We start from the raw sequence: 25,548 nt of genomic DNA, 5'->3' as shown, positions 1-25,548 counted from the left end.
TTGATTGCAAAGATGCGCTTAAAAACAAATGTCTGTTCATTGACTTGTCAGAAAGGTCAGATCTGTGTAGACTGCTTGGCTAGTTTCTGTACCTTTGACAATACTTTGCAAGCTGTGGAAAGCAGTTACATGATGTAAGACGTGGAAAGATGTTTCTCTGCATGCAGATGAACTGGTTTTTTACGTACTCTGGAAATATTCACACTATTTTTAATTTATGCAAATTTAGAAAAGTAAAGTTGCTCTAGCATAAAGGCAGTTTCAGAACAGTTATTCTTAGAAATTTTTAGAGTTAGGGTCATAATTAGTAAGTGTCCATAACAGAGCCAGTTCCTTAAAAGGAGGAATCTCATGCATACTATTAACTGAAAGCCTCTTTAAGTGTATTGCATCCTTCAAGGGCTTTAGTTTTGGATCTCTGCCAGTACCGCTGTGAAAAAGAGATGCTACTTTTCAAATTTTGTTTGTTTATTTCTAGAATTACCAGAGGGGAAACAGTCTATCTCCTTGCAGCCTGCAGACTTTGGATAGGAAATAGAGCTTGAAAATGTCACCTATCCCACAGTGACTAGGAAGCTTATGGGCATCACTTTAAAGTAATAAACATCACAGTGATCTTTCAAATTATAACTTCAGTCAATTTTCTTTATTTTCCAGTTGTAATGTATGCTTTATTTCCCTCCCCCTCACTTAGTCTTGCTTTTCAGTGTTCTACACTGGTAAGTGGGATCAGCTTGATAATGCTGGGCCTGGTAACAAGGATTGTGTGTCCAACAGAGTGGTGGTGTGGTTGATGAGGGAAATAAAGGAAGTTGATTAATATGAGCTGGGAATTTTATGATTTATCAATTTGATAAGATTACAAACTAAGTTAATAATGGTAGGTTTCTGTACTAAATGTTTATATACTGCATGATTTTCTGATTGAGACATCAGAAGAATATAAAACCATAAGCTAATTAAGTAGATAATAAAATCTAGGGAATGAATGAACTTTGAATTGACATTTCATTTAGGGGTTGTCAAGAAACCCCAGTGTTTCTAATGAAATAATACAGATAGATTACCTTTTTAACTTGCACCATATAACAGCTTTGCAACCTTGTGGAAATAATGATAGGCTTACTCTTGGGTCTGAGCCTTCTGTTGGGAGACCAACAAATCTTAAAATGTTAAGTTGCTTAAGAAGCAGAAATAGTGATGGGGGAAGTCCATCTGCATTTCTCTGCATTTGTGTTACACCTATATTTTTGTATGGTACAAAATAAAAGATTCTGTCCTCCTCATTTCTGTCTGAAAGCAGTTTGGGTATTACAGAATTTGATCATGAATGCTTGGTGTAATCCTTGTGTATGATAGAAGAGCAGTGTTGACAGCTGCTGACAAAGCAAAGGTAGAGGGGAGCAACATTAAGCTCTGAAAATATTTGTTCTTATGCTTTTTATTGTGAGCCCTACCGCAGATTGTAGTAGTGGTTATCCTGCCTTATCAGTGTAACTTACTTTTCTTTCTCCTACAATTCCTTGGATTGTTTTTCTTTGAAACAGGGAGTCAGATTCTCTACTCATAATGGTTTTTATGGAGTTTTCTAGCACAGACGTTAAACTGCTGTAGAAGCAGGCTGACAAAGTCCTGTGGATTCAGTCAGCAGAATGTTGGTGGTTGTCTGCCACAGTTTTGAGCACTGTTGGTGTTAGAAGGAAAACACTTCAAAATGTGTGTCTGTTAATCCTTGTGAATATAGCTGAGAATCTTTGGAAGGACAGAAGACAAAGGAGGGTTTTTAGAGATGATTAATGATGGAAGGGAAAAAGAATCAGCTACTCAGCTAAGTGCCCAGATCCAGTAATGGGGCAAGGCTGGGAAAGCAATGAGTAGCTGTGCCATAAAATGGTGGCCAGAGGGGATATCTTCAGTGTAAAAAGGTGCTAATGAATTTCAAGATCCCTCAGGCCTCTGTTAAATAGAAGTAGATTGCAGTGTTGGCTTGCAGTTTTAACCTTGAAATGATGGATGTTATTCGAGTACACAGTCTTGGATTTTATTGCAAATTGTGATTTGGTTTAAAACAAACACCTGCAGTTATGGTGGTGTAGTTCAGGAAAAATATTCTGGACTTCACAAAAGCTGAATGGTGAGAGAGATGCACAGTCGTAGTGCATATGGACTTCTCTTGGTAGTTGGATTTGAATAGGAGAGATTTAAACTGTAAAGTGCTTGGAAATAACTGGGATTATTAAATGTGTCATTTGGATTGTAGCCTGATTATTTAGTTTGCAGAATCAGTGCTGTTCTCAGAAAACATTTTTCTGCCTAAAATTAAATCCTGCCAGGAATTTTGAATGTTTGGCTTAAATATGTAGGTGTTCTAGAAAATTTTTGGTTAGAATTGCTATATTGTGTTCTCCCAATACCTTTTGAGCCCCTTCCCCTCTTTCTGGGCCTACCTTCCCTGGTCTCACTTCCCTATCTTTTTGCACCTAATCCTCCCCTCTTCCAATTATTTGTCATATTTCTGTATGCTCCGTTTCCAAAAGATGATGTACAAATCAGTGTATTTACTGTTCAGCAGATGAAGCTGTTATGAAGTTGCATTGATGTTTAGGTGACTTTTGGGTGTATCTGTCTCCTTGGGTGTGCACTGCAGTGATCAGGCAGAGAACAGAGGCTGCTGTGAACACAGGGCAAGGTGAAATGATCCCCTTACAGCTGTCCTGCTGTTGTAAATAGCATTTGAAAGAAAATGATCGGCATATTTAATATTAAATTATTAAAATAATATTTGGATTGTAGGAATCTTTTCTTTCTAATCCCCTTTTTATTATAGATAGGGGATTTGGAAGTGCAAAATCTCTGTATGGATAGAATATAGAAAACTTTCCATTTAATTTTCAAGATAATTTTGTGTTTCATTTATAGTAAAGCTACCCCTATTTTATTTTTCTGAATCTGACAGGGAACAAACTTCTCAAAGTTTATACTCAGAATCTGGATAAATAAACTGTATATTTATGTTGCTGTAAATGCATCATAAATCTCAAATCTGTTGTCTTCTTAGCAACGTGATCTTTCTGCTAATGAAAATGCCAAGATACAGTTTTTTAACAGCTTTTTAAAATACATTGTTATAAATAGCTAGGATTATATAATTTAGTAGCATGTTTATATAACTTCAAATAGCCAGAATGCTTTGTTCCATATATAAAACGAGTTATTTTCAAGTGGTGTTTGAAATCAGGCTTTTTGCACTATGGACATAAGTTGTATTTAATAGCATATACTTACTATTTTATCTTTAAATGTGTTATTGCTTAAATGAATGGCATATTTTTCCAGGTCACTTTTTAGAGTGAAAGAAAGTGAAAACAAGTTCACAATTTGTCTGTAATCGAGTCTTGTTTTCACCCAACACTTTGTAAACTGAGTAATATCCCCCTCTTCTTTTTTCTTTCTAAACTTTATAGTCCTAGTTTTTATCATTTTCTCTCCACATGGAAGTCTCTCCATCCACATTTAATTATTTCTGTGGCCTGTTTCTGGATCCCTTCTCTTTCTTCTGTAACTTTTAAAATAGGGTGGTCAGAACTCAAAACAGGTGAGATTACCTTAGATTAATATACCAGCATCATAATGTCATTTTTGTGGGCTTTTTTCATCATCAGTTATAAGCATGCTGGCATCCTACTAAGGGTTTTGACTGTTCCTGTCCATAAATCAGCTGCTCCAGTGAAGGTGCTACCTGATTTCATTACAGTTAATTTCAAGTCCTGATGTTTGTGCTTAGGAGAACTCATCCTGTTGTTGTTGTGGGTTATAGATCCTTTGCTATTTATTGTGTGTTTGATCACAGTATTCATTTTCAGTATCTGTCTGCCTTCCTTGCTGAAGTCTCTTTCACATTCCTTACAGTTCACTTTCATTCTGAGATATTGGGTGGATATTTGATAACTGAAAGTTATCTCAGACTTTGTTCTCACTTTTCACGTTACATAGGCTTTCTTCAGGGTCTTCTGGTATCAATTCCCTATTCCTAACAAGTTTTTGTCTGGGAAAAGTATGCAAAAGTGCACAGGCTGTCTTTATGTGACACCTGCTTTGATAGGTGAATAAACTCCGAGTACGTTCTTACTTGCTGATATTTCAGCTAGGATTGAGGATGAATAAAAATTTTTGTCTTGACTGATGGTTTTTTTAATAATAATGAAACTTTGGTTTTGATTTTTTTTTTAATAATACTTTCATTTTGTCTTTTTTTAACTGCAGCTGATTCAACAGGTACTCATTCTCTGTACACAACATACAAGGACTATGAAATCATGTTCCACGTTTCTACTATGTTGCCATATACTCCAAACAACAAGCAACAGGTAAGATGGGCTCAGAAGTAGATGAACTATTGAGTATTTAAGGCAACTTTTATTCATTACTACCAAAAAACCACTTAGAGAATCAAAAGTGAAGGTGGCAGTCTCTGTGTCAGGGAGATGAGCTAAGTAGATGATTGTAGGTACATCATAGATTTTTCTCCATTGGACTGTTTTCTATTTAATTGTGCATTACTTTGATGTGATAGTATGCAATAATGTCAGTAGTACATGTCAGAAGGACCACAGTGTAAATGATGATTTTAAACCTTTTACAGCTAAGTCAATTGCCCTTTAAGGTTTGCATTCATCAGACTGTAATATGCAGAGAGATAATGAGTGGGTGGTCCAGCACACTACACAAGAGTACATGAGCCAAAATCCTTAGTCAGGATCCTTTCTTCTTTCTATATTTTTTTCTTTTTTTTTTCTTTTTTTTTCTTTTTTTTTCTTTTTTTTTCTTTTTTTTTCTTTTTTTTTCTTTAACTCTGTATACTGTTTGGGCAGAACACTCTATTTACTGAAAGAAGCCAACAGGAAATTATTTATAGCTTGTCTTAAGGACAATGACAACTTGTTTTCAACTTTAAATAGGACCTACCACTGGCTTGTAAAAATGTGTGAAATGGGGGATGTTTTCCTGCTTCCATGTATCACTGATTACTCTTGATACTCATGGGATTTGTTTTTCCCCTTTGTTTAGCTTAAAGTTTTCCCTTATAAGTTCACCCTCTAGGCTATATTAAAATGAAATTGTTATGAAAACAACCATGCCTGAAATTTATTAGGTGAACAACTAATTCTGGTACTTGATATATAACCCTCAGTTGTCTCACTTTTCAGCTTGAAGTATCACTTGGGGAAAGAAAATGAGCAATAGTAATTTATAATAATGAGAAATAAATTATTGGAAATTTGTGAAAAGTCTGTTTTAACCTTTTTTTCCTTTTTTTTTCTTTTTCCCTCATTAAAGCTTCTGAGAAAACGACATATTGGAAATGATATTGTGACAATAGTTTTCCAGGAGCCTGGAGCACAACCATTCAGCCCAAAGAACATCCGCTCCCACTTCCAGCACGTCTTTGTCATTGTGAGGGTGCACGGTCCCTGCACTGACAGCGTTTGTTACAGGTTTGTTACAGCTACTGCTGCAGCCGCTGGAGTGCAGAGCCAGCTGTCATTCTTCTCCTAAGTTCTCAGTAGGGAAATGTAATGAAAGATGAGGGTCAAGGAGGTTTTGAGTTGTGTGAATTTAGAACTCTTTTAAAGAGTAAATAAACAGGAATATGTAGATGAAATATGCCCAGTGAGGAAGCTGCTGCTGTCAGGTGTGAGGACACATACACACACATGTGCACATACACATGCATATCAAGCACTTGGAAATTATTTTAGAATTACCTTCTCACTTCCTTTCTATTCTCTTCATTATGAGCATGCTAGAAGAATATTTTTTGCATTGATAGAACAAATTAAAAAAAACACTTCTACTTTTTGCTTAGAAAACTTGGTCATCTGAGTTTATGTTCCATTTTTAAAGTTAAGACAGTGAAAAAGTGACTTAGCCTTTCAGGAAGAAGCTAAGCTCTCTGAAATATCTTAATTCCTTATCTCATTTCAGTCCAACAATGAAATGACAGAGAATTATGCAGCAAAAAATGAAGTCGTAAAGTGACCTTAAAGTCAATATGATTAAAATAGAAAATGGAAATTGATAGTAACATGTAATAAAGAATTGCAAGATGATATTCCTATTAGTATAATTTTTTTAAACTAAATTGCAAGCATATAGAAATGCTTCTGAGTTATGCTTTTTTACTATCAGTGAAAGTTCTTCCTTTGTTATATACTGAACTCTTAGAATATTTTCATTTTTAAATGTTGATTCATCTCAGAAAACCTCTATAAAGCATTTTCATTTAAAATATGAAATGTCAGGCCAGTGGCTTTAGAGAATGTATCTTGAAACGAGGTAGCCTTAGAATTAACTTGTTTTTGCTGAAATACAAATATTCACTTAAGTATTTGATTAAGGCAAGTGCTTATTTAGAGGAAAATCTAAGACTGCTGTGTATGAGTTGGTGTATTCTTTATTTTTTAAGTACATATAGATGGCTTAAAGGCTTTTCTCTCCTCAGAAGTTTTTGGTAAAGTTCACAGAGCATTTCTAAAATTGATGCTGAACTTTGTATATGTATTAACTCTCCTGGACTAAGAATGTTCATGTGGATACTCTTTTTCAGGCTGCTTATTGAAAAATTCAACTGTTGCATAATTTATGTGAACACAGCTTGTCCTTAAACTCTTAGACATATGTTTCAGCTCTTACCCAGTACAGAAAGTGATTTTGAAGCAAAGGGAATGTAGGAAATGCATCCACAAGGGCTGCAGATGCATCTTTCACTTGAATTGCATATTACAACATAGATCTGCTTTTGTCTTGTACTTTAAGTAATATGACTGCATATATTTTCTTCCTTTTAAAAGGCATGGGGGAAATTGATACTTGCTAAACTGTAATAAATTCCAGTATCTGAGGATTCTATTTTTGACCTTCAGACTCCTGAATCCCCTCATTTTTCAAGTGTTTACAACTATAAGGGCTGGAACCTCATTGGTTGCTTAATGGTAATTTTGGCTTTAGTGATGGTACAGGCTTAAATTTTAAGGGGAGGGGATACAGTATGAAACATAGTTGGGAGAATGTCAGTGTTCATTTTGATACACAGGACCACCAGAACGCTGTATGTTTTCTGAACTGTCTTTAATATTGAAACACTATTTTTTCCTGTCCTCTCAGTGCAAACACTTGATTTAAATTAGTAGAATTCTATTATGAAAAGTTTTTCTAGGAGACTTTTCAAAGTAAGTTTGACCTCTTTTTCACTGAATTATTTGGAACAGTTTCATGGATTCATAATTCTAGACAAAACAGGAAACCATATAGCATAAAATTGTACTGGAATTTATATTTAAAAACTACATAAAAGGAATAAAGTCAAGCACCGTCTTGGCCAGTGATTCTCTCTCCCAACTAAGATAAACAATATTTCAAAAGTCTGGCATCTCTGAGCATTGCTCACTTTTTAAAACTTCTCTAGCATGTGTTAAAGATTGAATTCTTATCCCTGTGATTCATGACACTGAAAACTGAACCAAACAAAATCTTACTGGTAGTGTCTGGTAGGTTTTCATTGCATCCAGTAGTTGTGTTTAACGCTTAGGCTTCCATTTGTTAGTAACAGACTCTTCAGAACCACTAGAGATGAGTCAGTTGCTTCATGAGCACCCCCTGTTGCATACTTTGAGATATACTGATATACATTGGGAGGAAATATGACAGTAATGACATCTTTCAATATCAGTTGCCAGAAAAAATGTAATAATTAAGAAACAAACAAAAAAAACCAAAGGAAAAAAACACCCCAAGCAATTCAGAACAGCAAAAGCCAAGCAAACAAACAAAACACCCTACCACTCAAAACCAGAAGGATACAGTTGTTGATGGGTGACTTAATTTTTATTTTTGGTGTTCCTCTATGCTCCCTCGTAAGATTTAGTCTGAAATCTTAGCTTCTGATTTTTTGGGGAAATTTCTCTGATTATGTTTAAGAATTCAGATAAAATCAAAATGTGGCAATAATACCAGCCAGTGTTCTAAGGGAAACACCACATACTTTCCTAATGTGGTCAAGTTTTATCCTATTCTTCTTTATTTCCATTACCATGGTATCCTGGCCAAAGTTAGTTAATCCTTTTTCAGATCTAGTTACAGACATGTGGTCAATCCTGTTTGAACTGTTGCAACATTTCTTGTCACTATCGAAGTAGAGTTTTAGTCTCTTAGGATAGTTTGCCAAGTGAATGATACTGGATTGGAATGTCAAATCTTCAGAGGTTCCAAACAACTCTCATCTGATTTATATCAAAAGAGAACTGACAGTTGAGAATAGCTAAGTTGGTCATTGTTGTCTAAGGCAAGCTTATTGTCAGACCGTCGCTTGGTGCAGGAACTAAAAGGAAGGGCTGAAAAAGAATCTATCTGTTTCTACAGTGTATCTCTGAACTTCTCAGAAGTTTCTTATTTTGGTATTTTCAGAGTAGTCTTCTATCACTGGCATGCAATATCAGCTAGTGAGTTTTTCAGTCCAGAAATGTAAAACAGTAATGTGATGTATATATGCATTCAGTCACCAGATGATTTTCTCAGTGGAACTGGCTGTGTGAGATGACTTCATTGCCTTTATTTTTTAATGTGTTCATTTAATCTATACTTCTAGTGTTGATCACACATTTGGCACTGCTTTCAGATGAGCCTTTCAGCGTTAAGTAGCTACATTCTAAACTAGCCTTTCTCATAGTGTGAGTTAGAAATTTTCTTTTTATACCAAAACCAAACAAAATTCAGAACTGCCATACATGAGTGATTACTTATCAAAAAAAGCCCCCCTACAGTTTTGTACTTGAAGCTCTTTTTAAGCTGTGGGATTGGGAATGACTCGAAAGTGCTTATATGCAAAAAAGTGGCTTTCTGTTTATATAGTAAAGGGGGCATAACCTCCACAATGGCAATATTAATATGTAAATTTAGGTATATTGCTGAGAAAAGAAAATAAAATTTGAGGGAATGTATTGTCTGTAAGGAAAAACTGCTGAATTTGCCTAGAGTGAAACACTGTGTTTCTTATTCTTTTATTTCATTTAGTGTTGCTGTGACAAGATCCAGAGATGTACCATCCTTTGGCCCACCTATTCCAAAAGGTGTGACGTTTCCTAAATCAAATGTGTTCAGGGACTTCCTACTAGCTAAAGTCATTAATGCAGAGAATGCTGCTCATAAATCAGAAAAGTTCCGTGCGATGGCCACCAGGACCCGGCAGGAGTACTTGAAAGACTTGGCAGAGAAGAATGTCACCAACACACCCATTGACCCTTCTGGCAAGTTCCCCTTCATCTCACTTGCTTCAAAAAAGAAGGAAAAGTCCAAACCTTATCCGGGAGCAGAGATCTATAGTTCTGGTGCTATTGTCTGGAGTGTCCATGCAAAAGACTACAGCAAGGGTATGGAAATAGACTGTCTCCTAGGCATCTCTAATGAGTTTGTAGTCCTCATTGAACAGGACACAAAAAGTGTGGTGTTCAATTGCTCCTGTCGAGATGTGATAGGGTGGACTTCAACAGACACAAATATCAAAATATTCTATGAGAGAGGTGAATGTGTTTCTTTGGAGAGCTTCATCAGCAACATTGATGACATCAAAGAGATCGTCAAAAGGCTGGAGGTTAGAATGTGTTCTCTTGTTTGGTTCCCCTTCTCTGCTTTCTTCTCTCACCCCTTGGCCAAGTAAAGCTTCAATTTAAATAACACCTGAGATTCCTAAAACAATTTACATTTTTTGTTGTGACATTTATAAGGACAACCTTGCTTCTATTTCTCAAAACTCAATATTGCTTTCACTTTTATCAGGTATCAACTAGTCTCAGCTGGCTCTGTGTGTGTGTGTGAGGGTGTAAAATATATTAATATATTAAAAAGACCAGGTCCTCAGATGCATAAGTTGCTCCCACACAACAAGTACAAAAGTGTCACATTATTTCTTTTCGTTGTTTTCCTTCCCTTTCTCTGTTTTACAGACTTGCTGTATCTTGTTTCAAATGAATCTGCAATATCTTTGAGACTAACTTATGGTGCCAGCAGGGTGCAGTCCCAATCCTCACTGCAGCCTTCAGATATACTCTGAATGCATGTGATAAACTAAAAATGCAGTGAATCATGGTGTCTCCCTATAAAGCATCTGTCCATGCTCATTTTATATCCAATTAAGTTACGAAATAATGTGCTACATTTCACTCTCTTTCCTGTAATTTCACAACTGTGGTTGTATAACAACCAGGAAAAAAGGAAATCCAGGCCCTTTTAGATTGCTCTTGATGACACTGATGCTCATGGTACATGGAAGAGTTGGCACAGTCCCCAGTTTACTGTGCTTAGTAGCTGCATGCTACCACTTTCTGACTGAAAAGTAATTTTGCCGTTTTCTGAAACAACCAGAAATGGAGAATGTTTTTTTGGTTACTAAAGTGTAAAAGACAGAGATGCTTGTGTAACTCCATGTGTTTTTCTGTTGTGTGCTGCCATGTATCTTCTAAAATTCCTGTGGTTGCAGTAAAAATTCCAAGGCAGAACTTGAGTAACTAAATTCTACTGAAAATCTTAGTTTGAGCAACAAGACTCCTTTCAGCTGATTATGTACCTAGGACTGCAATATATATCCCTTGATCGTGTCCCACCATGATCCCTGAGAGTTGGTTCTTCAAAACTTGAGCCCCTAAACCTCTGTTAGCCCCCGAGGTGTCTCAATGCATTAAATTCCATCTACATTTCAATTCCCAGCTTGTGACCAAGGGCTGTGAAACCGTGGAGATGACTCTGCGCAGGAATGGCCTGGGCCAGCTGGGTTTCCACGTGAACTACGAGGGCATCGTGGCAGACGTGGAGCCCTACGGGTACGCGTGGCAGGCGGGGCTGCGCCAGGGCAGCCGCCTGGTGGAGATCTGCAAGGTGGCCGTGGCCACCCTGAGCCACGAGCAAATGATCGACCTGCTCAGGACATCAGTTACCGTCAAGGTCGTCATTGTCCCTCCCTACGAGGACTGCACGCCACGCAGGTATTTTACAGTCGCTGTGTTTTGCTCTGAAATTGTGTCTTGTTTTGTGGGAAGAACCGCCACAGAGTATTAGCCTCCAAAAAAAAGTGGTGTAATTATAATACAGCATCCAGTATTTTAAGGCTGGAAGAAGAGAGCAGGAAAAACTGCCCATATTCAGTCTCCATGCCCCCCAGTATTTGTTGAATACTAAAATGTAACAACATGTGAAGAAGTTCATGGAACCATGGAATTGAACATGGACATCAAACAACTTTTTAGTCATCATTATGTGTTGACACATTCCTGCCTGCTTTCCCATTTGCTGGTAATTTGTAATGTGTGTGGATGTAATTCTTGAGAGCTAGGAATAGACTTACATGCTTCTATTTTCACAGTAAGTAAGGCTGTAAATGATGAGGCTTTTTCAAAAGTATGGATCTGGCCAGAGGAATTGCTGCAAATTCTTCTTTACTCCATGGATCTTGTTGCATCTCTCTCACTTCCCATCTGTATTAAGCCTGAAGCTCATGTCAATTTTATTGCTGTTTTTATAGTTTAAAACTGTTGCTTCATCAGAAACAAGCAGTAACACGTGCATTTTTCTTAAACTGGACATTAGGTCCCTCCATTTTTCCTGATTTCACACTAAAGCTTTTATAATTTTTATGAATTCTCAGTGTTTTCTGTAGCCTTCAGCCACATCACTAAGTCTTAATTGCATATTCCTGACATCCTGTATTTGTATCCTAGAAATGCTGCTATATGATTAAAATGGAATGGTGTTTAATAGAATAAATTTGCCCTCATGCTAGCTGAAGGTTTAGGATAGGTTTTCCAAGAAGCAAGTACGGTTACTAAAGTTCAGAGGACTCCTTGGAGTGAGAGAGCGAGAAAGCGTTTTTGCACTGCTCTTTTTTAATCAGTCTATATCTTTGTAGGTGTAATTGCTAAATCTTTGTGTACTTAAGACTGGAGCTGAACTTTAACACATATTTATTATATTTATATGAAATTGTGTCTCTGACAGAGGACCTGGTACTTGTGTAAAAGAAAAATCCATGTTTGCTTTTACTGTAAGCAACATGAACTCCTTTCGTAAATGCTAGCAAAAGAGGAGCAGAGAGAAAAGAAGTTTTTTGTCCTTTAGCTGTCAGTGGAAAATTGAATACATGTCAGGGATTAAAATGACGAGTGGCATAAGGTCACTCATGAGATATTTGGAAAGCTTTTGTGCAATATTTAGCAGCCCAAGCAAATGGAAAGTTCAGCTGCAATCATCATGAAAGGATTAGAGCAGAAAAATCAGTGTGGAAAGCACAGATCCTATTATTTCTGAACTAAATTAAGTACAGCCAAAACCAGGCTTACATTTAGTGCATCTAAACCCATAGCAGTAAGAGAAATGACTGCACTTTGTGAGATACTCCAAGTTTTGTTGTTGCTGTCTAGTGAGCAAATGTTCATGGTGGGTTATTGCTAGTTATAAAATTCCATAAAGCAGCTCTTGATCCCTCCATTTACTCTATCCAAAATTATAGAAGTTCAAGAACTGTGTCTTGAATTTGTAGCTATCCTACATGTATTACTAGTGACTTCAGTTAAGTATTTGCACAAAGCAGTTTCTCTTTTGGCAATCGGTTTTCTGCAACTGGAGTCCTTTCGTTATGTCCTCTGGAGGTCATTGAGTATTTCTACTACAGTAAATTGTGCAAACCATAACTAAAATGAAGATGTGTTCTGCTTGGAATGAAGATGTGTTCTGCTTGGAATACTACATTCATATGAGAAGTAGTCCCTGTCCTAATAAATTGGTTGGCATGAAGTTGGGGTGCAGTTAGATAAGCTGACTTGGCAACAGGCATATGTACAAGGTCAATAGGAGATGGAAAAATATATCCAAATACTCCAATTTACATTCTCATGCCCTGTGCAGAGGCAGGCCTTGTTATGGGTAAGTCTCTGCTAGACCATGGTTATTAAAACATTGCCACTGAGCTCATTTAGTGGGCTGATTGCTGACTTTGAATCTAAGGACACAGCCTTAAGAGGAGATTGTGCATTCCTGCTTGTTAAACTGTAAGTATGTTGCAGGAAGAAAAAGAGAAAACCAAGCTAAGCACATGAGCACTTGGGAAAGAATACCAGGGACATAAAAATATGAAGAGAAAAAAACCCACAAAGGATATCAATTATCAATATCGTAGTTCAGTTGTGAGTGGCCTTATTTCCTGCTCATCCCTGTCTAGCATGCAGTGGATCACATCACAGTGGCCTGGGAGACTTTCAGGTGAAGCTGACCTACATGTGCTTTGGAAGCACATTTCATGCCTTCCAAATTATAATTTAATTTGGACATTAAGACTAGAGAGTAGACCAGCGTAAAACTACAAAATGAGCATATTGTAGGCAGCAAGACCTCAGCACTGACTGTTTCACTTTGTCTGTTCCTATTGGACTGTACAACTTGCTTATGTCAGCATGGCCAGATAACAAGTTCTGTCTTGTTTTTTGTCTATTGCAGGGAAGATATACTAATATTTCTCACCCCTAATGGTCTAATTGCTTAGAGGAAGAGCTGTGGGTTCAAAATTTTGCACTGATTTTTTATTTTTCTTTGCATTAGAGAGTGATGTATGTAGATAAAGTAATAATGATAAAACATACTTAGTATTCACTCAGATTTGTCAAGAGAAATGCCAAAATTGTCCTTACTGAACCGGAAGATCACATCTTTTTTCCAAGTGCCTCATTTGAAATATATGCAGAAGTTTGCCCTACTTCTTATGTGGACCGCATTAGCTTATGTCCTGTTCTAGTCAGATTTTTATGCTGTGCTGTTCCTCAGGAAGCAATGGGCATCTATAGGGTTTGGCATCTACAGTTTCCAGCAAGTCTTTTCATAATGTGCAAGTTTATCAACTGAGATACTCCAAAGCCAAAGGTGTTTGGAAGTTATGTATGGTGCCTTATTAATATTACTCTTGTAGTTTAATGTCTGTGCATCAGAAAGGTGTGTCTCAAAAAGAACAAGCATTTCAGGTCTTATTTGTCTGGGTGCAGGTAAGTTCTAAAACACGTGGATTAAAGAAGGGGAGATAACCTTCTCATATCTTTTTAGCTTTTCTAGCCCAGTATCAGATGGAGAGTATCAGCTTGACCAACTGGAAGGCTGGACTGGATGGCTGTAAACTCTTCTGGAGGGATAGACAAGGACAGGCATTGGGTCAGGGCTCAGTAATGGTGACAACAGGGTTGTTAATGTGTGAGAATCAGGGGAAAGGCCAACAAGGTAGAGTCCATAGTAGTCTGTTGTGCATCACTCACCAGGATGAAGAGACAGACTCTCACCATCACTAGTCCTTTTTCTTGTGTGAGCCTTCTAAAATTTGTTAAATAAATGTTTCTTAAAAATAAAATCTCATGCTTTCATAGAATTTATTCAGCTTCTGTCTTCAGATTTCTCTTCTTGTGACCAGGACACATGTTTTTATTTTTTATAGCTGCATGTTAATTTCTTCATTTCCAGGAGTTCTTCAGAAAACTACCGTATGCCAGTGATGGAGTACAAAGTGAATGAAGGAATGTCGTATGAATTCAAATTTCCCTTCAGAAATAATAACAAATGGCAGCGAAATGCAGGCAAAGGGCAGGGACCTCATGTGGCTCAGGTGCCATCTCAAATCCAAAGCCCAGTACCATCTAGGATTAGCTCTGGCAAAGGAGAAGGAAAAATGGCACCCCCAGAACGAGCCAACATTCCCCGAAGCATCTCTAGTGATGGGCGCCCGTTGGAGAGCCGGAGGTACGTGTCTTCTTCACAAATGGTTTTTCATTGCTGCTCTGAGTCTGCCTGGGAAAATTCACAGGAGTTTTATCTAAGTATCTGAAGACTGCTTTTAATCTTGGTTTTAATTAGTCAAAAGACAGCATGACCATGAGTGAAACAATAATCAAAAGGAAATAACCTTTCCTGGCACAATTAACCACAAAATTATGCTGGGATGTTTCCCTGTGTTGGATGGTATTCTGAAATTGCTGTATTGTTATTTAAGTTTTAAATGAGTTTCAGTCAGAGTTTAGAGCTATGTGTTCATGAACTTCGGCATTTTGAAAAAGTAAATCAAAAATTTATCTTGTTCATAGGCTTGGTAGAATTGCCTAAAGCACCCAAAGCAAAAATAGTATCTGACAGGGTTTTTAGCAAGAGAGTTCTGACTAGTATAGAAAGGAAATTTTATCTGATTGGGGAGTGTTCAGTGTTCAGACATTTTAGGCTAGAGGAGAAATTGTTCTAATTTTGGATTTCTCCAGGGTGGTTTGGGGTTTTTTGTTGTTTCAAATTCTTTAAACAAGAAAGCAATTGTTAGGATAAAGGTATCAGATCCATCATGTGACAGTATTTTTATTCTTTCATGAAAAAATATGTATTTGATAGCATTCAAATGAACTGTCATTGGTATGATTATCTACACAAATCTGTCTCTATTTGCAATGAGATCTGTGAAGGGAAGCAAGTTAATAGTTTGTGTTTCTTATTTTGGACAATTCCTAGGGAAAAAAGGTTTAGATAGGTTTTGATCATCTTTGTGGGTGAAAATTATAAAGCAGTGGTAGTAGGATGCATATTGTAGAAGGTGTAAGAGAGTTCCAATGAAACAACTTAAAATCTTTTTCACGTCCTGAAGAATGGGGATGGAAAAACATGTTCAAAGATGGTACAGCCAAGACCAGGAAACTACCAAGGTGAAATTGAAACTTCTGTGTTGGATACCTTGTTAGGAAATTACAGTGGTTGCTAAGGACTTAACATTCTTACTTTCTTTTCCTTAAATATATACTTAAAAAGCTCCCATCTGTGGGAGCTGGAAAAAGAAATGCAACACTGAAGGCACTAATAATTTCACAGACAACCTGACTGGAGTGTCTGTTTAAAAAAGGTTGCAGAAGCCACTGAAATGCTGGACTTGATTCTTGAATGATCTGTTTGGACCAACATAAAATTTGCATGGCTACAGGTATATCTGCTTCTTAGAGGTAAAGACAAGCACATGCTGAACTGGAAGGAAGAGCAGCTGAGCTGGTGGTGTTTTTTGCTCTCCAGTGCTGAACAATCTCCTTATGTACCTGGGACAAGCTTAAGGCAGTGACAGACTATCAGATTCCACTGAGTTGCTGGTTTTTCCAGATAATTCCATCTTGTCCTGTTGTGTTAACCAGAGAGCTTGGCTACAGTCTGGAGCTGGCTCGTGTTGAAGAGAGAGCCTTTGGCTGCCCTGGGAGAAGGGGTATTAACAACTGTGTGTTCCTTGTGCATAAAGTTCTATGCAGGCAACATACCTAAGGCATTCAAGATTTATCCAGTCTCTGGAGGCTTCTAGAAAGGGGGGTTATGGCTTGATAAACGTTTGCAAATTGAAAATTACATTTTCTTAGTCAGTATTTGTTTTCAAAAGGTGAAACGTCGACTTTTCATTTCCTTCATTTTCAGGGCACATAGCTGGTGGGTTTTTTTGATTGAGGGTTTTTTTTTTCCTCCTCTAGGCATTCTTTTAAGTATTCTTTTTATTATTATTCAAAAAGGGTTCTATTGGATTTTTGATCCTTGAAAGTATATTATCAAAGTAGCTTTTAAATTTCACTGGGAATTTTTCTGGATGCTTGAAAAATGTCTTCTGTCATCTTTCTGGTCTGCTAAAGATGTTAGTCTTGGATAAATCAAGTTTAAATATATCATCATTTGCGTAAGGTTAATGTCTTTCCAGTTAAAGTGAAGAAATAATTTTTTTTTTTTCATTTTAAAGAAATACAGGAGGAGAAAAACCTCAACAATAAGCTTACTGCAAGACTCATTTGTCTTTTCTCTACACGATAAAAGAAAGCTTTGCATTTTAGTAACCTCAGATGCTTCTTATTGTGTAAAGTCTTAAAATCAACCAAGGTGGGTTTCTCATAGCCCTGTTAACTGCTGTCTCATTTAGTTTTTCACCACTAGTTTTCATATTTACCCTAAAGAACACTGAGAAGGAGGTGCTGAAGTCTGCATGTTTCTGGTGCAGGCAGCAGTGATGGTGCTCTGCTGTGCTTTGCTCCCTTAAGTCCATTTAAGTATGTTAGAAATACATAAAATCTGCATCAGCAATCTTGAGAACAGGAGGATTTCACTTCATAATTCTCCAAACATCATCTCCCCATAGACACTGCTGTTGTAGGTGGGAGAGCATGTTGCTTGACAATCCTCATTCTGAGAAGGCAGACAAATGCCCAGTCCAGCAGAGTACTTAAATTTGCCTTCTTTGGATTGTCTTCATATATCCAACCTACTAGCTCATTTTCCCTGATCTTCACAGTATCTGGATCTTTGAATGTAGTCATTATTGATATGGGTGGGTATTTGTAGACAGGAAAAATAACCCAGAACTTTAAATCTTAAAATAAATCTCTAATGTTAAGGAAAAAACAATAAACCACATATGTGTGAAATAAACCAGAGCTGATATTTTTGGAGAACATGCAATTATAACACTTGATTTTTTAAATTTATTTCCCCCTCCTCCCAATTTTCAGGTTTTTTGTACACTTGGTTTCCATATTCTATTAAGAGACAATGTGGAAGGAAAGGAGAGGAAATAATGGTACATAATTATCTATTCTTAATTTGTCAATTAAGCTGAAACCAGTTTTAACTAAAATTTGATTTGACAGACATTTGAAAAAGTGTGGAAATCAGTGATGAAAGCATGTTGAAGACCCCAGTCTGGACTTGAGCACTTCAGTCTGCAGTTGAGTACTGTTGGATGAAAGCTCAAGGCTTTTAACTAGAAAATTTCTGAGCACAGTCAATATTTTAAACCAAATGGAAAACTGAATTGCAGCACGACTGCAGTCACGCAGTGGCAGTAAAATTCCACAGTGTGGAAGTATTAGAATAATATCATTGATTGGTTTTGTGTCATATTGAGGACTTTGAAGTACAGTCTTGCCCTAAGACTCCATACTTATTTGGATGATGCCCATGTAGTCAGTGATAGTAATTATGCTAGTTGTAGTTTATAGGTTAATTCCTGCAGGCAAATTCTATTTTAAGCTGTTCCCATATTACCTAAAAATCCTGATCTGCTGCTGTGATCAGTGACATTTTTCCAAATATAAACAAACAGGTGTCTGTGCTCATCTTGCTACCTGTCAAGTCAGAATTGTAGTACACGCAGTGCCTACCTCACGGGGTTTGAAGATTTGTTATTTAAATGTTCTCATAACATTCTTCAAATTAAAACATGTACCAGCATGAGATTATATACCACACGCTTCCTACCAGCTCTGGGACCTAGAGCTGGATGCAGCAGTGGAAAAACCAGAGGTTTGTTGGTATGCATGCCTGTGCAGCCAAACTCTTGCAGTGTAAAAACATCTGAGAAAAGCCATGCTGTGTCTTGTCAGGATTGGTCATTCTTGTTTGACAAGGGCCATCAATGGAGACCAGGGAAAAGCATAAGAAATGCTTACCAGTGTAAAGGAAGATTCTTCACCAGGTCTGACAGTCCCCTGGCTGTGTGCTCGTAAGATTGCCGGGAGATGGGTGCACCTGTACTGCTGTGGCTGCTGGCTCTTCATCCAGGTTCCTGCTAATTGGTCTCTTGGTAGTTCTGGACCTCCTACTTGTTCTTTTCTCATGAGGGATAGTGAGTAAGCACTGGACTTGCTTGGTCCAGTGTAAGTCATGTTTGGATGAAGTGAAGCAGAGGGGATGTTTCTGTATAATCCCTGGAGCCACAGAGCTTTTCAGTGTGTCTCCTATACATCTGATATCCCACTGCCTGCCTCTGTGTCTTTTCTTGTTACAATATGTTTTCTGAAAGGTGATGATCTACTTGAAAAAACCCCAAAACTTGAGAAGGTACAACATGGCAACATAATTACCTTTTCTGTTTCACTCACTATCCCCTTCCTCAAAAAGGCTGGGTTTTTTTCCTTTTTGAATGGTATGGATTGTTTTCCTTTAAACATGAGAGCATTTGAAATGGTGTTTGCTGGGAATTGTTGTGGCTTGCAGTATTATTAGGATTGTAAAACTCAAATACATGGAAGGCAAGCATGCCAGAATTAAGATGTGCTGTGCTGTTTTTTTCAGAACTCTTGAGTAACTGTATATTCAGATGCTTCTTTTGATTAAATTACAAGAATTTCTTGTAACAGAGGACATCTGCCTCATTCAGTTCACACAGTGGATGCAGCTCATTAAAGAAGAGCTATTTAATTTTTTTTCCTCTTCATTGGTCTGTCCCTTTTTTACTGGATGACATTCAAATCCTGTTGTAAAGATGCCATTACTAATTCCCCTCTAAGCTTTACAGTGGCACCCATTACTATAGTTGCTGAATGCTTCATGGGTATTAATTAAACTTAGTTTTCAAAATTCTTGTGTGAGAAGAGATGTCTTTGGTCCTCTTCAGATTAAGAACAAAGGTAGAAAGATAAATTATGTTCTAATTCTGCTTATTTTGGCCATCTCATATTTAGAAGTGTGCCCAGCATTGTTAATATTTTATATATTCAAATTATAGCCTCAGTTGACTTCAGCTGCTTTAGGAAGATCTCAGCTCAGAGACATAATGGGACTTGGAATCAAAGAAGGCCTTTGAAAAATTAAAATTAGCAAAACCAAATGAAAAATTGTCATTAACAAATACAGTAGTGGTCACATCAGAGTGCTCCAGCAAGCGCAAAGTAAGAATTCAGTTTGCCAAGTCAGCACTGACTGTAAGGCCATTTTCCCTCTTCTACCAGCCTGAGCCTCCTTTGATTCTGAGCTCTGCAGCTCTTGCAGGAGAAGTTGTAGCACAGTACAGGCCCTGTGCCTGTACAGTTTTACAGGAAAAGGCACCTATGTATGATCTTGTAATTAGACTGCCTTAGGCCACAGGCACAAAGTGACCTAGACGGACATCTTTCTTCTGATGTGTGTACTACATACCTATGCACACTGAATGTGTGGGGAAAATTACAGCTAATGACATGGAAATGAATTTATTAAGAGCAAGATGGATGCTTTCAATGTCTGTGTGGTCATATTAAACAAAATAAATGTATGCCCATTCCACTCACTGCTTGCACAAAAGATGATGTTCTTCCCATACTTGGCAAGACTCAACCAGTTCTTTCAGGATGAACTAGATCTGTTAGAAGTAAATCATGCATGGGATAATCCCAGTTCAATTGGCTTCAATGTAATTGTATCTGTTTAATGTAATGGACGCTTGGCCTATTTTTAAATTCAATTGTGGGACTCATGCACTTAACCATTTTGGCATTTCTTTTTAAAACTCTTTTGAAATAGATAAGAGCTTGCTTTAGTGTGGTTTTTAATTATAAACAAAAGACAGGCTCAGATTATTTTAGCTATAGGGGCATACTGCTAACACAACACAATACACCTTTTGTCTTGGGAAGTGCTTTTCATCAAAAGATTTCAAAGCAGTTCAAAAAGTCAGTTTGAACTAATTTGCTCTTAAATTCTTTTCTCTTACATGTTTCATACAAAATGAAATGTCTTATACTATTAGTGTGTTTTAGTGCAATTTTGAACTGTACTAACAAAAAAATATACTTCTGCTTTAAATAAAATAATGTCCTACCTGACTGGTTGTTCATCTCTCTTGTTCAGACCACATTTATAATACAATTTTGTTTGCCCTCAAGGTCTTTCCTCTTTGTAAATGAGTTAGAACTCTATGACATAGTTCTGAAATCTTGATGTTCCTTCTGAACAGTGCTGTCACTTTTTGGTAAGGCATAGGAAGAGAAAAGGCATAGCTGAAGCTGAAATGAAAATGTCAGCATTTTTCAACACAAAAAATTTCAAAGAAATTATTTGAGAAGTAATTGATTTCCTTGCCATCAATTCCAATTTAGTATTGGGGAAAAAGGTCATAATTTTAAACTGTATATTGCTCTGCAGGTGTAACTGAGTTTAAATGAGTGTACCTTTATATGTGAGTGAATGCTAATGAAACTGCATTTTTGTGTGGCCAAACTATTTTTCCTTCTTTTTAGAGGGATGCTTCTGGGAAAATAAACTGCTTGGCTTATGAGTCTCCGAGTTTTCAAGTCTTCAACCATGTTCTTTGCAAGCAAATATTTCAGAATGGTTGCTTGGTAAATGTGGGATAAGTTAAAATGTGTTTGGTAGACTAGAAAGGCATTACTGGAATTGGTGTAGTACTTAGCATGGTCAGACCTTACATAATTCCTTTTTTTGTCTCAGAAAAAGAGTTACTATTAGTTATATGCACTTCATGAAATTCCAGATGGTGAAAATGTTTGATCCAGTCGTACTGCTCTTTCCATTTTTAGATTTTGTTTGTTTACTACTATCTTGCAAAATACTTAGGAGGACAATACACATTTGATATAAATGTAAATATAAATATATATACACACACTGTTTCAATATATTTGCTTACATAAGGACCGTTAATCAGTTCAATAATTGTTTTTAATTTCCGAAAGATTTTTTTAAATTTTTCAAGTTTTTACAGTATTGTGGTAAGAGCTAATTTAAAATCTGCCACTCCTTTAGAGATACAGATTAAATGGCCAGGCTAAGATCTTCTAAAGCCCAAGACCTGAGCTGGGTGCTGAGGCAATTTATCTATAAGACTGTGTAGACTGAAGTCATTATTTCAGTCTATATGACTGAAGTAATTATCTGTTTTCCAAATATTAAATTATTTAGCTTGTGCAAATTACTGTTTTCCTAGATAAAATTAATAAAGGCTTTTGTTCTCAGTAGGAGTTTGATGTTTGTGAATGGCATAATTCAAACTTCACTCAAACCACTGTAAAAGTTTTGAATAGCTTCAGTCACGACTGAGTAGAACAAAGAACCAGCTAACAGCAGTGAGTTCTGCTGGGGTTTGGGAAACAAAATGCACAAAGCAGTTATCTAAAAAAGCCTTTGACTACAGAACAGGATATGAGTTGGGCAGTATGAGCCTGCTGCTTCCAGCCATACTGCCCAGCTGCATGTGTTGCAGTTCCAGACTGTTTATTTGCTGTATGGTTATTTTGACAGGTGAAGGCTTTATGTGACTCGGGTCTGCATTTTCAAACGGAGTTCTTGATCTGATGAGATAGTTTTGTGTTAGAATGTTAATTTTTAGGGTGCTATGTATAGATTGCAGTGCATTTTTTTAGTCCTTGTGTTTTAATGTGAACAAGTTTGGTGGCATAGAGGTAAGCTTGATACTCTTGGAAGAGTTTGCATAGGCAGCTCACTACATTTAGTTTAAGTTCTAGGCAAGAGTTTGTTACAAGAATTAGGAATATTTTCTTCTAGTTGGTATTTTGATGAGGAATGTCATGTTTTGTTATTCTTTACAATCAATCTGTAACAACAGACTTTAGAAACCAGAATGTTTTCCTAGTGTGTGCCAGAATTTTCTTCCCACATTGGCCTTTATTTCTTTCCATGCATCCAGCGTTTTGCAGTTGATTTTCATGGTTTCCAGTAGATTAATAAGAGGGAAATGTGTGACCATTCAGCTGATAGGATTTCTGCCGTCTCCGTGATGCCGTTGCTGTGGCAGTTTGCAGGGTGTTGTTGGGTGTGCCTTGCAGCGTGACCCTGCTGATGTGAGGCTTCCCTTGCTCTGAACAGGCTGTCCCCTGGCTCCGATGTCTACGTCACCGTCTCCTCCATCGCCTTAGCGAGGTCGCAGCAGTGCCGGAACTCTCCAAGCAACTTGTCCTCCTCGAGTGACACCGGCTCTACTGGAGGCACGTACAGACAAAAATCTATGCCAGAAGGGTAGGCACCAGACTTTTTACATATTCTGTTTCAGCAGATTTTTTGTTCTCTGTTCCATTTGTTGTAATGTGTGCTCAAGGAGTGCTTACACAAGCTCCTGTCAGCTGTTGTTTACATACATGAAACCATGGCTGTTTTCAAATAACACTGTCATGCTTCTTGAAAAAGCCAGTTTTAAAAATCCCTTGCTTCCACTTTTACCTTGCAGCCTAACTACTCTCTCTGATCCTAGTCTACAGCTGTTCAGGTTACTACACAGAAGGACTTTTATATATTTAAAAATCTTCATTAAAGGTGCTGGTTTCATGTGGCAGATTGCTTCCTTTCACAGGTTTAGATTCTAAAAGAAAAGAAGTAATAAGTTTGGGACTTTGCAGTCAGTTAATAGTTGAAGCAAAGTAGTATTGAGTGCAGCTAAGATGTGTAGGCACAGAAGTGCTAATTAATCCACAGCTAGCTTCTTTTTCACATAGTCACAGTCATTCTGTCTTAAGGCTTCCAGCTTTCCAGAAATCTTCAAACTCTCTGAGGTGTCAATGTACGGGGCAACTTGCAGAGGAAGAAATTAAATCTGTATCTTTTTCAGAGAGCATGGAAAGGACCAATAAATCAAAGATTTCCAAGTAGAGGGAAAAAAAAAATTGGCAGCAGAAGATCTGTCAACTACATTGCAAATTACTTTCTATAGAGGAGAAGAAGGGGCAAAACTGCTGATAGTTCATACTGCAAATCTTCCCTCTGATGTATTCTTGAGCACTTTGCAGGTCATTGTGTGTAATTCATTTTGGTTTGGGTCTTCTATAAAGTAGAAATACCTTTTTTTTTTAAAAAATATATTATTAGCAGGATTAAATGCCATTGTCCTGTACTGCTTAGTACAAGGGCACTGTCTTTTGCCTCTAGGTGCTCTGTGTCAGCCCAGAGAACACTTTTTCTGAGCATGTGTTTGAAAAAGTTTTCTTGCTCTGCAGCACTGAAGATTTGTCCGCCCCTGTCCTTTGTGCAGCTCAGTTTGAGGTTTTGTGAAGAGTCAATCTCTTCTCTGCTGCTCACCTTCATGAAGGCTTTGATTCATGACACTAGCAGGCCTGTTCTGGTCATTGTTGAAGTTTGTGCTTAAGTCCTACTGACTTCAGGAGATTTGCCCTTAAACCTGTTAAACTTTGCTGTGAGGAAACACGAGAGATAGGTGTATCCCGGGCTCTGCAGCTGGAAAAGGCACTTACTCTGTAGACTTTGTGGCTCATTCACACACACCAGAAGCATTTCTGTGTTACCTTGAATTCTGGTGAGTAGCTCGTGCTCCCATTATCATCTGCTCTTTTCCAGCTATGTCATTTGCACTACACAAAAGGTATTGCTGCCATATGTCCTTAGACCATCACAACCATAACTGCTTGAGTAAGAAAGGATTTTCAGACACACTTGAAGGTTTGTTTCGAATTGTCCTCAGAGCACACCAGCACCCATCCCAACCCTTTTCCATCTTTCAAGTTAATTATAAACATATGCTCACTACGGCACTCTTCAAGCATTTTGAAATTTCAGCAAAGAGATGTGTCCTAGAAATCCTGACTATACTGTCATTTTGGAGTTGAAGTTTTAATTCCATGCAAAGAAACACAGTTTAAATGGAATAATTGAAAGAAGCAATTAATACGTGAACTTTGCGTGTTCTTTATTGGATGCTCTTTAGAAAAACCCCAATTTCTTAACTCCAATTATTTTACTATTATGTTCTATTCCTATAAAAAGAGCAGTTTGCCTCTCATACTGTCCTTGTACACACGAATCATACTTACTCAGGATTTCCCAAACATCTGCCTAAATGGTAAGCATGTAAAGGTGGAATGGAAAGTATGAAAAATGTGCTTGTGAAGGAATGTTTTCCTTGCCTCAAGAAGCAATTTAATGTCTGTCCCTTTACTAAAAGCCAGTTCCATGTTCATCTTCTGTTGAGATTGGCCTGAAAGAGCAAGTTGAGGGCAGCTCTGCAGCTGTGTTTGGTATCCCTGGTAGGGCTGGTCAGCATTACCTGGATGTGTTGTTAAAATAGGGGAGAGAAATTGTAACATTGGGTTGCTAAGGTGTTGGAGAGAATGATGGGCTGCAGTAAGGGCCAAGGGGGAGCCCTGTCCTGAAGGTAATCTTCCAGAGATGAAGTTCCAGTGTGCTCTAGGTACACCACTCACTGAGATGGAAATCTCAATCTCACCATTTGTGCATACATTTATTTATTCTTACGCAGTGTGACAATTGGAAGGTTTGTGAAATTTAACTGACCAGAAAAATGGTCAGTTAAATTTCACAAACCTCCATCAGATATTGATACAAGCAGTAATTGCTGCCTCTAGATTATTGATCCATATCCTAAACTGGGTTTGGGCAAAAACTTCACTGCCTTCAGGAATAATCAGATTGATCTTGATGTGTATATGTGTGTTCTGTACACTTATGCTGTGTTTGTGTGTTTGCTATTGCATTGACAATAAGTTATTGTAGAAAGTAAAATTTAATTATACATAGCCAAATGCATATTAACATAACGGAGGTTAGGTAAGAGGCCATCACAAGTGAAAGCAGAATATTGATGCAGTGCAACTTCATTGTACCTAGATTTGTTTGGGGTTTATCTTTTTCTTTTAGCTGCCAGCTTCTAGTTATTTTATCATGAAAATATATTCTTCCCATGAGAGTTTGTTTACAAACCTTAAAAGTTAGACCACA

General features: G+C 37.4%; 1 protein-coding gene across 3 annotated transcripts in view; it reads left to right on the top strand.

The window, feature by feature from the left end:
* SIPA1L1 (signal induced proliferation associated 1 like 1) overlaps nucleotides 1-25,548 on the top strand; it is a 199,687-nt gene that overhangs the window by 150,257 nt on the left and 23,882 nt on the right. For all 3 annotated transcript variants that reach the window (XM_041397930.1, XM_041397913.1, XM_041397923.1), the window contains 6 exons: nucleotides 4,264-4,367; nucleotides 5,338-5,495; nucleotides 9,070-9,646; nucleotides 10,759-11,033; nucleotides 14,542-14,817; nucleotides 22,672-22,821. In XM_041397930.1, coding sequence (XP_041253864.1) covers nucleotides 4,264-4,367; nucleotides 5,338-5,495; nucleotides 9,070-9,646; nucleotides 10,759-11,033; nucleotides 14,542-14,817; nucleotides 22,672-22,821 — 1,540 coding nt within the window. The remainder of the gene's footprint in view (nucleotides 1-4,263; nucleotides 4,368-5,337; nucleotides 5,496-9,069; nucleotides 9,647-10,758; nucleotides 11,034-14,541; nucleotides 14,818-22,671; nucleotides 22,822-25,548) is intronic.

The sequence above is a fragment of the Onychostruthus taczanowskii genome, unplaced genomic scaffold (genome assembly GCF_017590055.1).
Source record: "Onychostruthus taczanowskii isolate IOZ18803 unplaced genomic scaffold, ASM1759005v1 scaffold1, whole genome shotgun sequence".
NCBI classification, from domain to species: domain Eukaryota; kingdom Metazoa; phylum Chordata; class Aves; order Passeriformes; family Passeridae; genus Onychostruthus; species Onychostruthus taczanowskii.
This window is presented reverse-complemented; position numbering and strand designations above follow the sequence as displayed.